At 40.2% G+C, this 17,333-nt stretch overlaps 1 protein-coding gene across 1 annotated transcript in view; it reads left to right on the plus strand.

Moving 5' to 3' along the window:
- The first annotated feature begins 1,178 nt into the window (after positions 1–1,178).
- Positions 1,179–17,333, plus strand: part of pigg (phosphatidylinositol glycan anchor biosynthesis class G (EMM blood group)) — an 88,839-nt gene continuing 72,684 nt past the window's right edge. The window contains exons 1-4 of the mRNA XM_086306489.1: positions 1,179–1,588; positions 1,689–1,894; positions 11,173–11,382; positions 11,852–12,040. Of these exons, the coding sequence (XP_086162615.1) occupies positions 1,435–1,588; positions 1,689–1,894; positions 11,173–11,382; positions 11,852–12,040 (759 nt within the window). The 5' untranslated portion in view covers positions 1,179–1,434. The remainder of the gene's footprint in view (positions 1,589–1,688; positions 1,895–11,172; positions 11,383–11,851; positions 12,041–17,333) is intronic.

Genomic DNA, 17,333 nt, shown 5'->3' on the forward strand with positions numbered 1-17,333 from the left:
TGAAATACAGTTTGCTGTACAGACGGGCAGATATACAGATGTACTATGAACAATTATACTGATGTGGTCTGACGCTGCTGAAGCCTGATTGGACATTTTCATCAGTTAACAGTGCTTCAATACTACATGCATAACTCAAATCAAACCATCTTTGTTTAGGAAAACAACCTGCACTTTAAACTTATCCCATAGTCCTATCAATATTATTTAGAACCTAGTCCTTCATACTTACTACATCTTTATTTGTTGTTTTTTAGACCTTTTCACATGAAAGAAAAGTACAATTTATATTCTGCATCATTCATGCTGCGTTTCTAGGGGAAAACTAAATCATTCATTGTTATATATTCTGTTTTTCCAGTAGATGGCAGCAGGAGCTCAAGCACACCACCAGGTGGAAGTTAATTTCATCCCCAGCTAATGTCCAGTCAGGCTTCATCAGCGTCAGACCACATCAGTGTCACATTTAAATTGTGCAAAAAAAATTCAACACTGTCCCCAGCAGTTCATTTGCCTGATGAAAGTATCTCATTGCCTCTAAGTGCTGTCCTTTGTACTTAGGCAATGTAAGCAAATCTAATTCAGGGACCAGCTGGCATTTTGCTGCAGTAAAGAGGAGGAGGACAAACGCTCACAAAGTGTACTTCAGCGTGTGTAGTGGATTCAGGAGAGGAACACTTCTTATTAATCTGTGTGGACTATTACAGATTATAGGCCTGTTTTTCCTTCACATTTTGTCAGCATAGCAGGGAGAGCACATACGACTCTGACGGATGACTAATGAGGCCATTAATCAGCAACGTAGGGAATGAATGGCCATAGGTTTCCAACAGGCAGTTTTTATGTGGCTGTCAGACAAGTAAGAGCTTTCAACTGCTTCTGCTGTTGAGATGGAAGGTACTGAAAACAGCAGTAGAATTGCAAACATTCAGATGGAAAACTTTCCTTATAATTAAACAGAAAGTCATAAATATATATAATGTGCGTGTGTATAACACTGTAATATTCAATTCAATTTTAAAGTACCAAAACACATCAGCAGTTGCCTCGGGGTGCTTTATATTGTAAGGTTAATACCTTGCAATAACAGTGTCACTCTGACAAGCATGCGTCGTAGGAAACGCGATTTGGTGTTGTTTGGCTCTAAGTCCCACCCGTAGTTTCGTGCTATCAATGCGGAAGCAGCTATGAATGAACACAGTGCTAACCGCTGGTAGTGTGTATATTGTGAATTACGCCCACATATACACCACGCAACTCATTGACACGTAGCTTTATAATATTTTGATTCACAGCGCTTCCACCTGAAATGGGATACCATGACTTTTACTGCTCTTTTTAATTTAATTAAACAGAGTAGAAAGCGTTATATTGGTTGCTAGCTAGCAAGTCATCTCTGTAGCCTAACTTCCTAAAGTGTCCGTCGGCCAAACCATGAAGGTCCGCTCGTCTGTTTTTGCCTCCTTTATTTTAATATTCGAAGTGATTGGCATTGCCCTTTTCCTGCGGGGATTTTTCCCCGTACCTGTCAAGTCTTCTTTCTCATCCAAGAGCAAGCTGTCAGATCTGCCAGCCGAGCCGCTGACAGGTGAGTCCAGCCTCATCCCCATCTGCTCACACTCCTCTCCTCGGCCTGTACTGTTGACATAAATCTGTTAAAACTCACAAGCTTTCTTCTAACCTCACAGGAAGCGCTCCTAATTCATCTCGCCTCCCGCAGCCCCTGTTTAAAAGGGTGGTTATTATGTTAGTGGATGCCCTCCGAGAGGACTTTGTGTTTGGACCCAATGGTCGTATGTATATGCCCTACACAAGGCACGTGGTGGAAAGAGGCTCATCACACAGCTTTGTGGCCAAGGCGAGACCACCTACAGTCACTATGCCCAGGATCAAGGTAGGATGCCACTAGCATGATGTTGAAATGAGAACTCGCCCATCAAATCTGTCCACTGTCTCTCATCATGGCGTGTGTCTGTTAGAATTCTGGATTAGTGTTTGCTGTAGTGAGTCAACCACTTGGATCCAAACTATCAGCATTTCTCAAATCCTTTCCAACTCCACACATAAATCTGCATCTCTGAAACTCTACATTAGCACTTTATTATGTAGTGAAAACTTGAAACGGATGATGCCAGGAATATTCTGTTGTTAATACCTAACCCTGTAATGTGGTATTCCTTTAAATACACACTAACTTCTCTGCTCTCTTTATGGTGCTGAAGGCGTGTAATATTTTCCATTACAGGCATGAAACCCAGGCTCAGTGTTAATGCTCAGTTTACTGTCCATTTTGTCCGCTTTGCAACTCAAATGCAGATTTAAACAACTAAATCTCATCTGTTTTGGTGTTTTATAGAAATCTGTTGATTCACACTAATGAGAAAATTGGACGTGTATTTTTTTTTAATGTGTTAAAAGAGTCATTAGTACATTTAGAAACATCCAAAATGAACAGACAGTTAAAAAAGTGTGAGAAATCAAGACAGGAAACATAACAAAACAGCATGGAGGAAGAATAAAATATAACACTTTAAAATGCTTGTGGAAAGTATAAGTCTTGTTTAAAAGAAAATAGCTAGACGATTGGAAGCGAGCAAAAACCATAAAAAACATAAATGTCTTCAAATCTTTCTGATAAATTCGGTGGATGGAGAGCATTTGATTGAGCAATATCACTGATTGTGAAACAATTGTTTGGCAATATATAAGAGCTCAGGTGAGAAAATCACTGCAATGATAGAGAAAAAAATTCAGATCTCCAGCATCCATGGAATAGTGCCAAGAAATTCTACAGTGTGTGACATCTAGCAATGATAGAAGTCCTTTTTAATGAAAGATAAGAACATTTAATATATGATAAGATACCTGATAATGGAATATATTTAAATCAAAAAGGTGCACCTGCACCTTTCCATTTAGTATTTTGTTTTTTCTTAAAAAAATATTTTATTGTAATTCGGTATATTTTCTGGTTCATGTTGTTATAGGAAACTATAAATAATAACCAAAATGCAATAATAAAAGTTATTATTTTTATTATTAGTAGTAGTAGTGGCAGTAGTATTCATTTTAAAGACTTTAAAGTGTTTAAATTCCTAAGGAAGCCAGGCTTTCATTTGTTTGTACACAGGATTCCGATTTGTTCCTAAAGTTTGAACAAATTCAGGTATGAAAATGTTGATAAATGATGGATTTGTGTGTGAAATGCTCGTACGCATGATTTACGCACAGATTTGTGCGTATTCACTTTTGGTATTCATATCCTTAAGAGAGTGAATGGACTTAAGTTAGGGAAATTCCATCAGCTTGAAAAAACAAAAAAACAACTTAGCGCTATGTTTTTAACTTCTGTCTTATTTGTCTTCACTCAGAAGAGATTCCTGGAGACAGCTAAGGATGGAACTTATGCGGGTTGACTACTAATGATTAAAAGTTAGATATATTTGTTTTATGTTAGCATAACAGTGAAATGAGATTTTGTGCTCATGAAAAATTTTGCCTAAAGTGAACATATAAATAAACAAAAAAGCTCCTAAAGATGACTCCTGAGGTACACCACCAGTGATTGGGGTGGAGATGAAGAAAAGCTCCAAATCTTCACCCAAAAGGATCTTAATCAGTGTTTTCGATATGGATGAACGTCTTGAATTAAGCTCTAAGTTTTCAGCCCGTATCTGAAAATAGGGTTAGATGGCTGAAAGCGTGAAAACATGGTGTGTTGTCACATTTGGATGATGTGTCATGTTGCCGAGAGTATTTTGGGAGCGGAGCCAGGAGGGAGTTGGAGTCATGTCATGTGCACCTTTCATGACAGTCTGCTGTGCTGTAACACGTTAACATCGCAGGCAGACAGAGAGCACACCACCAATTAAAGCCTGCCTGGAGCCCTTGCTGATACTTTTTAGGGAATGTATCTGATATTGATATCATCAGCCAATAGCATTATATATACAGTTACAAAAGAGAGATGGAGTCATTGTTTATTAGTAAATCGCCCCTTCTCGTCTGTGATCGGTACTACATGTGCTGCAAACGGGAGCTGTGTCACGGACTAACCATTTCAAAATCTGCAATCGTATAAAAGGTGTTTATATTGGTGCAAAATGGACAACATAAAAACCTTTACCTGTATGTTTGTGATAGGCCGCAGTTGACAGTTTGATATTTCAGTCAGGCTCTGTTGTCAGTGGTGTTGAAGAGATTTTGCAAAGGGAATGATTTTCGGGGAAAAAGAGCAGCCCTCTTTTGTCCATGGGTGTCGGGTAGTGCTGAGCTTGGGGGAAGCCATCTAACGGAAATTGTCAGGTGAAGCAGAATATGTGTGCCTGAGTGTCAGAGGGCAAAACTAAAAGCAGAGCCTGTGCCTTAGAGGAAGCGCTCTGCGGTGGGAGGATCGAGGATGTGCTGACAGCATCGAGTTGTTTTAACGGACGGGGATTGCAATACAAACTCAGACCTGGAGAAACGTGCTGCTGAAGGTTCACGGTATGGACACAGTTCTCCTCTGTAGCGTCTGGCACGGGAGGCATGAGAGTGCTGACTCGGCAATCTTCAGGTTAGTGAGGGTGACAGAGAGCATGTGTTGGTTAGGCAGTGAACAGGATGAGAGGTTGAGGCACAAAAAAGTAACTCTAGTGGGATACCAGCATGGAGAATGGAGGGTAGAGAAAGAGTTTGTTTTTTTTTTAAGTCAACATTTACATGTTCTGTATTTATTAAACATAAAGTGAAATACTTCAATCCTTCTTTTGTTTTGACTTTGATGATTGTGGCTTATAGCTCATTAAAATCAGGAATTCATTATCTCAGATTATTTTAGTATTGTAATCAATTTAGTAATCAATGAATGATATATAATAAAGAAATGCCCAAGCAAGTTTGTTTATACACTCAACACTGGTTGGGCCTCCGTTAACACAAATTATTGCATAGGTGTGTTATGACGTGGAGGCTGAGGTGTTACTGAAGCACAGGTTGCTTTGATAAAAGTCTTCAGCTCGTCTGTATTTCGGGGTCGGGTGTTTCTCATCTCCTACTTTACAGTACTCCATGGATTCTCCGTGGGCTTCAGGTCAGATGAATTGGTTTGCCCGTCAAGCTCAGTAATAATCTATTCGGCAAACTGTTTGGTCAGATGCTAAGAAGAAATCAGACTGAAGCATGAAGTGCTCCACAATCTCCTGGTAGGTGACTGTGCTGACTTTGGACTTGATAAAACACAGTGGACTAACCACCACCAACACCAGCAGAGGACATGTCATCCCAAATCATCAAAGACTGCACAAGTTTCCACTGGACTTCAAAGATCATGGATTCTGCGCTCTTCTTTCCGACTCGAACACCTTGATTTCCAAATGAATGCAACATTTGCTTTTATCTGAAAGAGCACTTTGGACCACTGAACAGCACTCCGGTTTTTTTCTTCTTAGAAGAAGTCAAGTCAGAAGTGGCTTCTTAGCCTAGGTAAGATACTTCTGACGTTGTAGACTAGATGACTAAACTAATGAAGTCATAGAGTACTTTTCTGTTAATTGAGTGGTTTGACCCTAGGAATGTGGCAGTTGTAGCCCCTTTCCTGAAGACATCTGTGCATGTTGGCACTGAATGTCACCAGACTCAGTCCATTCATATAAAGTTCAAAATTTTGACTAGTTCTCTTAAGTACTTAAGAACTCAGTCCACAGTCTGTACGTTCTTGAGTACTTATGGCCGGTCCTTGACAATCCTTTCAAGGCTGTAGTCTGTGGAATATTGGCCCACTCCTCTTGTCTTTCTGAAGTTTAATTTACAGGATGTTGCACAGGCTGTTGTACATGCCCATTGAAAAGTGTCCCAAATGTGCTCAAAGGGGGTCATGTGCAGTGAGTAGGCAGGCCATATAAGGACTGGGATTCAACTTCAAAAGGGTTGTGTACAGATCCTTGTACTGTGGGGTTGAACATCATCCTGCTACAACTTTAAGTGATAGTACATGACCCCACCCTACCCCCCACCCCGGGGATTCATCTTTGAAGCGAACACTTCCCTAACATGATAGCTGCCGTCAAAGGTGATCACTGGTGAGGACCATGAGCATGCAGACTAGCAGTTTCTGAGAGTTTTGCAGGAAATTCTCTGATTGTGCAAAAAAGCTGTCCCGTTGGCTGGACCGCCACTTCCAGCTTCTGCTGGGGAAGAAGCTGGATGTGGCAGTCCTGGGTTGCTTTGGTTACATGGTTATGGTTGTGAAATAAACATTAAGCTGACAAATCTGCACATTTTCCTGCAATCAGCATCCCAACTGCACCCTCCGTCTAAACCAGCATCATCTGTGGCCCTGTGCCCTGTGATAACACTGCAAAATGTAGAGCGACCTTTATTATTACCGTCTGAAGACACAGCTGTGCAGCAACCACGCTATTAATTCAGCATCTTGATACACTACACCTGTCAGGTGGATAGATTTTCTTGGCAAAAGGGAAGTGCAGATGACTAAACTAATGAAGTCCTGGGTTTTTCTGTTAATTGAATGATTGATGTTGGTGTTTTGAATGCTTTTTACTCTATGTCTCTGTTGCCAATTACATCTGCTAAGTAAAAATATACTTAGAGGTAGAAGTGAATTAAACAGAAAAAAGTAAACTTTCTGTAAATGTGTGAGAGAAAGGAGAACAAACACCCCGAAAAAAAACAAGCCGGTTATGATGTTATGGAGCATGTCATTGGTGATGTGGAGGAAGGCTGACAGGATAGAGTGGAGCGAGATTGAGGTGGACTTGCAGGGAGACAGATGTTTCACCATAATCCCCGGATTTAGAGAAGGAAGCGGTAGCGATGGAAAGAAAAGACAGCTTAAAAAAACAGTCCCAGATTTGAACCTTTTAAAAAAGATTTCTTGACAGGACCAGAGAGGGGGTGGAGCAGGCGGCTGTAGCAGGAGATCAATAAGAGTAAATTTTAAATTTAGATTTAGAAGCGCGTGTGTGAAGGGTTTACGTTGCAGCAGAGGTGTGTAGTATGGACACGGAGGAGACGGGAAAATTCAAGATGGCACGTCCTTCGGCTGCCCAGAAACATGCAAGTTTGATTTGTAGTTCATCTGCAGTCCTGCAGAAGGGCCACTTAATCACTTTTTAGAGAGCTTGGCTGTAACTCTAGATTCAAGGTAACTCACCTTGCATTTTGAGCTTAATGTAGTGGCTTCATTTTTCAACACACCTCTCCACAATTACATCCTGCATGATTGGCATCTACCTTTCAAACTGGGCTTTTTCATTGAGGAGCCGATAGAAAACTATAAGAACACGGCCTAGTGTAGTGGCATCTGCTGTCACCCTGCAGCCGGTGCGTCACACAAAAACAGGCATGTAGTCATCAGGGCCCAGAGGCACGCGTAGATTTGTTTGCTGGTCAGTTTAACCTTGAAGTGATTCAGAAGTTCTGCTGTCCAAACAAAAAGTGCTCTGTTGCATCGTCGAGGCTTGATGACACACCAGTAGGTGGCATTACAGACCAACTGCCTATTACTGCCCACTATCACTGCATTGCACCCAATTAACTGCTATGACACAGCCAACTAACCTAAATCATAATCTCTCCGTGTCACAGCCATTAATTTACACACGACTACCTCCACAGTTTCTAATAATATAACAGTATATCTCCATGGAGATATATTGCATGGTTGACTTCGTCTGGTGCACAGTGAGGCTTTATAGTCTTCTTTCTTTTGTGTGTTGTGTTTTATTTGTGGGAAACAAACTGTTATTACGAAGGAAAACCCCCCATGGGAGTCATTTTTACAAAATTTGATGATCCCCAGTTTAGTTACTCATTCTTACCATGGCAAGCAGAGAAAATTAGTTTCCCTCCCCAGTCCTGCATTCACATGTGGCCGGTAGAGCCCCACGCTCCCACTGGCACAGCAGTCAGTGGACATTACTGAGATGCCGGACTTGGACAGTGAATTCAGTTAATCATAGCAGCTGTGGGTGTTTCAAAGGCTGGTATCTCCCGGGATAGTAAGAACACAGCAAGGCATGATAGTTTTTGCTTTTGTTTTAAAACTCCATATGTATTATCTGGTCATAAGGCCTGAGAAATTCTGGATATTTTCAGGTTAATGGTAGAAAGTGTTCCTTTCACGAGTCAAGAGAAAGTAAGCACTGAGGAGGAAACTGAAAAATCTTCTTCCAGGCTCGAGGACTCAGAATCGCAGCCCCCTTCCGTCTGCATTTTGGCACCTTGACAAGTTTTCATCACTATGCCAGAGAGTGTCTCTATACCCCACTGATATTGTATTTGACATTTACGCAGTAGCATCGCAAGCCTAGACACATACTGTGGGACAGTAATTAGTACGTTGATGAATCACTGATTCATTCGGGCAGCTTCTCGATGCCGTTTTGGCATCAAGAAGGATTTTAAGATGTAGCCTAATTAAGCTGAACTTTTCTGCACAGCTTTCAAACGGATCTTTCTTGTGCAATCGTCTAGATGCTTTTGTGTCCCTTCATTTGTTCTTGCAAACAGTGTTATCATTTTTGCCCTTTTTTATGTCCAAGGCACTGTTTTCATTAGTCAGGCTGTCTCTATTAATAGACTTGGGACCTTCCTGAGAGCGAACAAACTGAAAGAGACGCCTGCTTTTGAAGCAGAAAGCATCCATCTCTCCCCGAAACAAGCACCTGCGCTGGCAGAGGCAAAACAATCGCAAGGAAGGAAGTTGTGAATAATTGAGCTCAGGAACAGAGCTCAGAGGATGGGTTTCGGAATTGTTACACCTGTGAATAAACAGAAACAACTGAGAGGCTTCTGCTGTTAGTGGGTTACTTTGTACCAGAGTTTGTGTATTAGTTTGTCATTTTTAAATAGGGAGACACAAATATTTTAAGAAGAATATTATTTCTCTTAAAAAACACATAAAAGATATTGGTATGCATTAGTGGCTGTTATTTACAAGGATGTGCAAAAGGCGTAAACCACTGTGACTTCTTTGTATTTTGCTTCCAAGGCTCCAGAATTCCTTGTAATCTTTTAAAGGTTGCATTGAGTAGTAGTTCTTCAGTCTTTTTTAAGGTCTTTCAAAGTTTTGATGGTTTTCTTGGGGGGACTGTGGCTGCTTTTCACTCATTTTTAGTCAAGTCCCTATCCCTGACAATTTTCAGAAGAATCTTTTGTTTGTAAAGCTGCTCAACGACATGACTATCAAATGCTGTTTAAGTAATATGAAAAACTCCAGCAAAGACCCGACACAGAAACTGAGAGATTCATCTGGCCCTTCACTTGATCTGTCACCTGTGCATTGAAGCCTCATCAGAAATGGTCTCAGTGGAAGGTTGTCGGTCAAGAAGTCATTCGTAAGGAAGGGAAATTACTTAAGAACTGGTGTGAAAATTGGTGGCAATGGGACTGATGGAGTGATGAACCCAGTTGTGAAAATTTTGTTTCAAAATTGTCATTATAATCTAAAACAGTACAGCATCTATAGAACACAGTGGAGGCTCTGTCATGGTTTGGAGCTGCCTTTTAACCAGTAGTGCTGGGGATGTTGGTGAATTTCGCTTATTTTAATTCTGAATTATTAATGTAGGAAAGTCTGGTCAGATTTTGATCCACCATGCAATACCATCTGGAAAGTGTCCGATTGGCAACAGCTTCATTTTCATCATGACAAAATCCCAGCTCACTGTCAGTGTGTATCCAAGTATACCTGGATAGAAAAACACACAGTCAAGGATTGGCCTCCCCAGCCAAGATCCAAAGAAGAGCTTTCAATGTCCCTCGAGAAGCCTGGAGAACTATTCCTGAAGACTACTTTTAGCCAGAAAGCTCAGTAAGAGAGTTTAGACTTTGTTGAAGAATAAAGGTGGGCATAACCAAATATGGATTTTCAGCCTGGTTAGTATTTCTCAGATTTTGTTTTTGCCTTATATACTGTGTGTCCATGTATGTTTGCAAATCTTTCAATAGAAACATTGCACTACTGCAATATTAAGAAATAAGGGGGTTTTCAAGACTTTTGCACAGTTGTTTCGAATGCAATTTTGCACTGAATGAATGTTAAAGAATAATGAAATAGGTTTTAAACCAGGAGTGTTGTGGTTATTAATGAAGATGAACAAAATAAAATATAGAATATGCTAACAGAAAAAAAAATCATGAAATACCAAATTATTAGTCTAAACCTCAGCATTGGCATAGAAATTCACATTTGGCGTTAGTATTCAAAACGTGATTGAAAATAAAGAAAAGCTTGAATCTTGTGACATTGATGCATGATACTTCATTTCTACCCCCATTTTTTGAAGTGTGACATCTTTGGGTTTTTTTCCTGTGTAGAAGCCATAGAATTGCGATAGAGAAGTGGCACCTATACGGTGATATAGCATAAATTGCTGAAAATGTCTTGTAAGCAAAAAAACCCCCCTAAAAACACTGAACAAAATACCCAGATGTGGACTCATCTGATCAGGGTTGATCAGATGAATACATAAACACAATAAGGGACGATATAGATGAATAGATGACAGGGAATTTTCTGGCCCTGGACCCCTTGACAGCTCCGTCTTGCTTTTCTCATATAACAAATCCTGGTCACTACTCATTTTAGTCTGGATTTTTGAGTGTCCCCGAGGATCCAGAGCAGTGCTCCAGGCAGCACATGGAGGGGGGGTGTTAAATAACAATGTCTCCTGCCATCATCTACAATCTCTTGTCTACTTCGCTGCATAAAGACAAGGCCTTTGTACTTTCCCCCTCGACGATGCACCAAGCTTTTTCCTGGCTTCCAAAATAGGCTGTGTTATAGTTGTCAGTCAAATGGAGGCCGATGTTGTTTTATTTCAGATTCCATGATGAAATCGGTAGAAACTATACTTCATAAATATCATGTGTCTACCTGATTCAGCTTTCACTTTCCATTTGTGGTAGCAAGATTGGTTTGGTGATGTGGGAATTGGTTTAATTTCTAATGTTAGATCAGTGTAGTAGCCATTTAAATTTGACTGTTTGTTTTTTTTTACCTTTAATAATAAAATAAATTAATGAATGTATACATTTTTTAACCAATCCCTGTACTGCAGCACAAATCCTAATTAGTGGGGTTAATATGATGAAACTGTAAGGTTGTATAACACCATTAAAAGACAATTATTGTTCAAAGGACAATGACAAAAACATATTCCTCCCCAGGCTCTTACCACTGGCAGTATCCCAGGCTTCATTGATGTGGTAATGAACCTAAATTCTCCTGCACTGTTGGAAGACAACCTCATTTGGCAAGCCAAAACTGCAGGGAAGAGGATAGTATTCTACGGGGATGACACCTGGGTGCGCCTTTTCCCAAAACACTTCATGGAATATGATGGCACAACTTCCTTTTTCGTGTCTGACTACACTGAGGTATGTGTGAGTTGAGCCGTTGGGGTTTGCTTGTAAAAGTCATGTAATGTAATTTTCTGCTAATATGAAAAAAAAAAAAAAAGAATGAGAGCACCTGGTTGCTGATGTGGTACATGAATTTTAGAAATGATACATAAAAATGATCCAAGTCATACAAGGGATAAAGGCAGCTGATCAGCCAGCATCACATCAAAACTGCTCATCTAATAGCTCCATATGCCTTAGCGGCAATTTTCTGTGGGACTGTTTGCAATCTGTTCTTGTTTATAGTAGGATTTTGGTGGTTCTGAGCTCATTACCTGATAGGAGGGATGTTTACTTATCAAGGGTACCACAGGTTTGGGTAAATTTCCTCTTAGCTCAGATTTAATGAGGATAGTCTTGGTATGGAGATGAATTTTGAATAAAACAAGCCTAAATTAAATATGACAAATCTTGTATCTAAAGACATGCGTCACCTTCTTTCCAGGTTGACAACAATGTAACCCGTCACTTGGACAGCACCTTAAAGAGAGATGACTGGGACATTTTAATCCTCCACTACCTAGGCCTGGACCACATTGGTCATATGAGTGGACCGTATAGCTCACTCATCCAACCCAAACTGATGGAGATGGACGACATCCTGAAGAAGATCCATAGTGCTCTCATTTCAAAGGTAATTAATTTTCTTAACTTCTACTCTTATGTGCATCATTTGCATTCTGTGTTATAGAAGAATTCCTTTTTGTTTCTGTTGGGTTAGAATGTAAGCTTTCTTTTATGAGACCTCATTATTTTTATCCCAAGGCCCCTAATTGTAGCTAACTAGCAATATTTACCAACTAGTCTCAACCCGAGTCTTTAGAGAGATGCATGGATTCCAAATGAAACAAAGGTAGTCAGGAACTGACAACATCTTTAGAATTCAGGAGAATACCTCCAAGACTTTGTCATAGTCAACATTCTCCACCTTGGGAAGAGCACCGGATGACAAAGCTGACGTCAAATTGATCTCACATCTGCCGTTGCTAGCTGCTGTTTTGCCGATGGTATACCTCTTGACTGCTGGGTTGCAGACACGTTCGTGTCAGTTTTTACTACCATCACTACAGAACCTCAGAGATTATACAGAGGGAGATATGTCAACAGGGCTCTAGAGTGCGACCAATTTAGTCACACATGCAACCTAATTTCTCAACGATACGACTATAAAAACAATCCTAGGTCTCAGCTGTTCGAGTAAAAAAAAAGAAAAGAAAAAAAGCCTCTGCAACTCTGAAAGTCTCCGTGTGGTTAGCAACAGATGCACATTATGCATATCATGGTCTAAACCAATCAGAGATGGTCAAGTGCGGGACCTCTCTGATTCGTCCGACAGAAGTAGATGCAGCTGTGGGTAATGAGAAAGGACTGAAAAGAACGATTGATAACTTTTTCGTTAGGTTAATGCTTGATCTGCCCGAAATTCATAGCCAGTGCTGTGACACTAAGCCATCAGGTTACGTCTAACACTGGTTCGGAGACGACATCACATAACGAGCCACATACGATCGACTCCGAGCTAGAGCCCACTGAAAGTTAAAAGGGGAACGTGTATTTAAAGCGAGTGGCTTGACCAGTTTCCCTGGCTAAGATACAGTAAAGCTGACAGAATGATGCACTGCTTTTACTGCCGTGAGTGTGGAAAGACTGTTGTGTTTGTGACTGGTGCTAATATGTTTCGAATGGAAACGCCGAACAAGCACAGTGTATCCAGAAAACACATTATATGCTGCGATAAATGCACTGCCCAAGTGTCCCCTGTCCTCTAATTTAAAAAAAAAGTGAACATGTAAAACTGTGGTGTTAAGCAATGTGGTTAAAAAATTTGTGTGCACTTAAGAAAAAAAGTCAGGTACACCAGTGCAACCATGGCAAAAAGTTAGTCTAGAGCCCTGGTCAGCAGTTTGAAAAGATAAGACTTTAAAATTATTGGGTTTTGACTTCGTTCCTTTCCTATATTAGCGCTGATATTGCACTGTTGGCTGAGTGGTGACGCCTGTTGCTCGGGAAAATACTGCAGCTGCTACTAGAGTCTTAAGGGTGAACATAAATAAAAGCAGCTGTGTGATGACGATACCTGTGCCCAACTTGATGGGCATACTGCATCCCAGCTGCATAGTTCCTCTTTATTTGAAACCTGTGGAACCCTTTCAGCCTACTTCAGGCCATACATGACCCATAGACATGTAAAATCTCAGAAATTGGTTTGCCAAGCAAATAAAATGTGAGTCTTGTTGCTTTCTTCCAAAAACAACCAAAACATAACAAAAATAATGGACTGCAACACTCAAAAACATCTAAAAAAAACATGGGTAAAGTATTTAATTATTAATTTAGCAGCACTAAAGTACTTCAGCTCTGTTGTTGCCTGTTAACTATCCCTGACAAGCCTTCAGTTGCCACAGATGGACTCAAGGTAAATAATAAGGAGGGAGTCTACAAAAGATGTTTACACAAATCCAATAGACCTTATTGAATACTTGAGGTAGTTTTTTGTGGCCTGAAAAGCCCAGTTGAAAGGTAGGCCTGAACCACTTCCAAGAAACTTATACGACTGTGTATAATGTATGAGGGGGAGCTCATTTTGGCAAACCCTCGAAAAGATCCAACTCTGCATTTTCTGCAACCTTACATGTATGTGCTTTGCATTTTACCTCCTTTCAGTCTTTTGTTTTGGGTCCAGGGTTTCATTGTTGGGTTCTGAGCAACATGGAACATTAAGCTTCAGAAGAGGCTGTTATTTTTCTTAGGAAGAGATGAGGGATGGAGTATTGGACTGTCAGTGCTGTTGCTGCTCATTGTTAATATAATTTGAGCCATTTTAAAGAGAGGTGAATGTAGGACAGACTTCTATTTTTTATTTTGCTCTCCATATTTTGTTTTAGTGCTTTGCCTTCAGATTTTTGTGTGAAGCTAATGGGACTGATGTGCTTCGTAAGACTGAACTGAAATTAGCTATTGCTTGTCAGCATCTGTTTGTCTCTAATAAATTTATAGAATAACTCTTTTTTTTTTTTTTATGGTTGTTTAAATCTAGTTAGTGTCATAATAAAGTAAAGACAGGAAAATATGCAAATATGAAGTAATGACTGGTTAATATATTAATATGATGCTATCAGTGATTCTTTTTTTAACACTATCAGTTTTTAGGTAGGCATTTAATTACACAGAGAATTTGCACCGTTTCCAGCATTTATTATGTTATCTGTTGCAGGAACCACCAGAGATTTAATAAACTGTTAAGCTTTTGTTATCTTTAATTTTGCCTTTGATCAGTGTGCAGGTCTTGTGCCTTTGTTCTCCCCCCCCTCCTTTCACATGGTCTGGCAGCTGTGCATGCATATTGTCTTTGCACCGTGTGTGTGTTGCTAATGGGCATTTTCTTGCTGTCATTCAGCTATGGAGCTTGTATTTAGATTGTCAAGTCATGTCTACATGAGACTACAACCTCCCTCTTCTTTCCCTTTGCTTTGGTATATTTGAAATGACAGAGAGAACAGAAGCCAAGTGCACGTAACCCTTTAAGATTTCCTTCCTTTGGATAAGTTGATTCAACATTTCACCAGATCCCAAAGTTTTGAATTCTGTCTTGTTAAAAACTGTCTGTCCGGGCTCATGGCGATATCTCTGTGCTGTGGGCAGCCTCACATGTGCTCCCAGTGAGCTCTTTGAATGAAACCTGTTTGAAAGTCTTGCTTCAGTCACATTAGTGGAAGCTGTGCCTGTTCTTTTTTCTTTTAGCAGCACTATGACCTAAATATAGACACAGTCCAGTGGGGTCCCGCAGGATATCTTAGAAGCTCCTACCAAACAACGTTTCCTCAATCAGCACATGCTTCTAATATATCCGGGTGTTTATGATACTGAGGTATCAGGATGTCTCACTGCACACGCAAGTTGTGTGTTATTTGCTGCCGCCGCTCCTTGATGCTCTTAAAGGGACGGTGGTTCGAGATGGAGGTAGCCTCAGAGGCTACCTCAAAATGAAGCGAGAGGCTTATTTAACCGAGCGCAAATTAGGGACAGAGAAATTCTTTACCTGCAGCACGGACTAACGCAACACTCTCCATTAAAACATGATTGGAAAGCAGGACCTCCTGGTCATAAAGACCTCAGTAAGACCTTTGTGTTAATGGAGAGCTCATGGCCTCAATCTTCTCTTCTATATATTTCAATTTTTACGGGTTGGTTTCTACTTTTGCTGTTTAAAGTATAAAACTTTTTAAATATGACCTGCAGAATGAGCAAGTGATCTAAGGCCTGTCAGGGAGACAAGTGAAAAAAACATTTATACCTGGAAATAGTTTCATGTGTCTGTTTCAGTTATCTTTATTAAGTTCAAACGCTTGAATATTGTTGTTTTAATGAGCTATATCGCTCCAGTCTTTCCTTCATCTGAAATGTACAGTTAACTGCTGGGGTTTCTTTTTTCTGTTCTTATGATTGGACTAAAAACAAAATGCTTTTTATGGCTCTTTGTATGAGCAGTTAGGTCATGACGTTTTTGGACAGCCAGACAATGTTGTTGTACACCACAACAGTGGATTTGAAATTGGATGTGAAGCGTAAAGTGGATATAACACAGTCGATCAAGACGTGATTGATTTTTTTTTAAGGGGTTTAACAAAAAAAAATGTATAAACTGTTAAGGATTTAGAATTTATTACTTATATGCAGTTTCACTTTTTTTTAAACCTTCAAAGTAACCGGACAGTTGACAGACAGCAGTTTCATGACCAGATGAGACATAATACCTCATTAGGCGTAACCGAGATCTTTGCTTCCTGTGTTTGACCTCCATAGCCCGGTCAGAAACACTCTTGAGGAGGTAGTTGTATCATTGTTAGAGTCTAGTCAAGAGAAACAAGATGCAATCCACTGGTTACACCCAAGAACAAGACAGATTTATGAGAAAACATCTGAAAGAGTCTGCACAGTTCTGGAGAAAAACAAGAGTTTACCAGAACTACGGGAAGAGAAAATTATGGAGAAGCAAATAAACAGCTCATGCATCATCATTTAAACATATATGTAGGAATGGGCATGTATGGCTGCCATAACGTGGAATCAAAGTACAATTTCTTTTTCTTCTATGAGTTATTTAGTTGAGCTTTCCACCCTCCTAACAGCTAAAATACCCCTGGGCTGAGAATCACTGATTTACCAGATCAAAAAACATGATTTCAGAGTAAAGTGAAGCTTTTGTTTTTCCTCCTGGCTTACTCATGGAGAACACGAGCAAGTGTCTGATTCAGGACAGTGTATTGGCCCAAAAAAGGTTTGTTATGAAGTGTGAAAAAACGTCTCCCAGAAGAGGTCGGCACCGTGCTTTCATCCAGGAGAAAACTCTGACTTATCTTAAACAGAAAAGAGGCTCACTCAGCGTGTGGCGAGGTGGTTTTTAGTTTCTTTTCTTTACCCCCATCGTCCCTTGTGTCCAGTGCCATCCTATAACAAGCATCCAAGAGGTAAAATCTGGGGCAGAGGATAGTCTTTTGCTGCTGCTGTGCTGAGTAACTAATATAATTGTTCAGCAAAGCGCAAAGGCACAGTTCAGCGCAGGCTTTCCACCTGCAGCCTCGGCTCAGACCATTCTTCATGTTTTTATGTAACAGTCTGAGAGTATCCGAAAGTTCTCTCGTTCAATAGCTCAATCTACAAAAACAGCAGCATTTTCTGCTCCTCTGCTCGGATACTCGTGTTATCCAACTCGTCTTGGCAGGGTTTAATCCCAGCTACCTCATTAATGATTACTTTGTCTGTCTTTCAGGTTGTCTTGCTTAATGGATTACAATTTTCACTCTTAAATAATAAATGATGGCCTTTGATATTGTTTGTGGGTATGATACAACATTAGAACTGAAGTGTCTTTTGGTAATATGTGGTAGGATCTGGCTTTTGTTTTGTTAACATCTACAGTCATGCCT

Source organism: Aulonocara sp. 'chitande type north' Nkhata Bay, linkage group LG2 (assembly GCF_057382095.1).
Source record: "Aulonocara sp. 'chitande type north' Nkhata Bay isolate Kocher_YH1m ecotype deep benthic linkage group LG2, A_spYH_male_GT1.1, whole genome shotgun sequence".
In the NCBI taxonomy this organism is placed as follows: domain Eukaryota; kingdom Metazoa; phylum Chordata; class Actinopteri; order Cichliformes; family Cichlidae; genus Aulonocara; species Aulonocara sp. 'chitande type north' Nkhata Bay.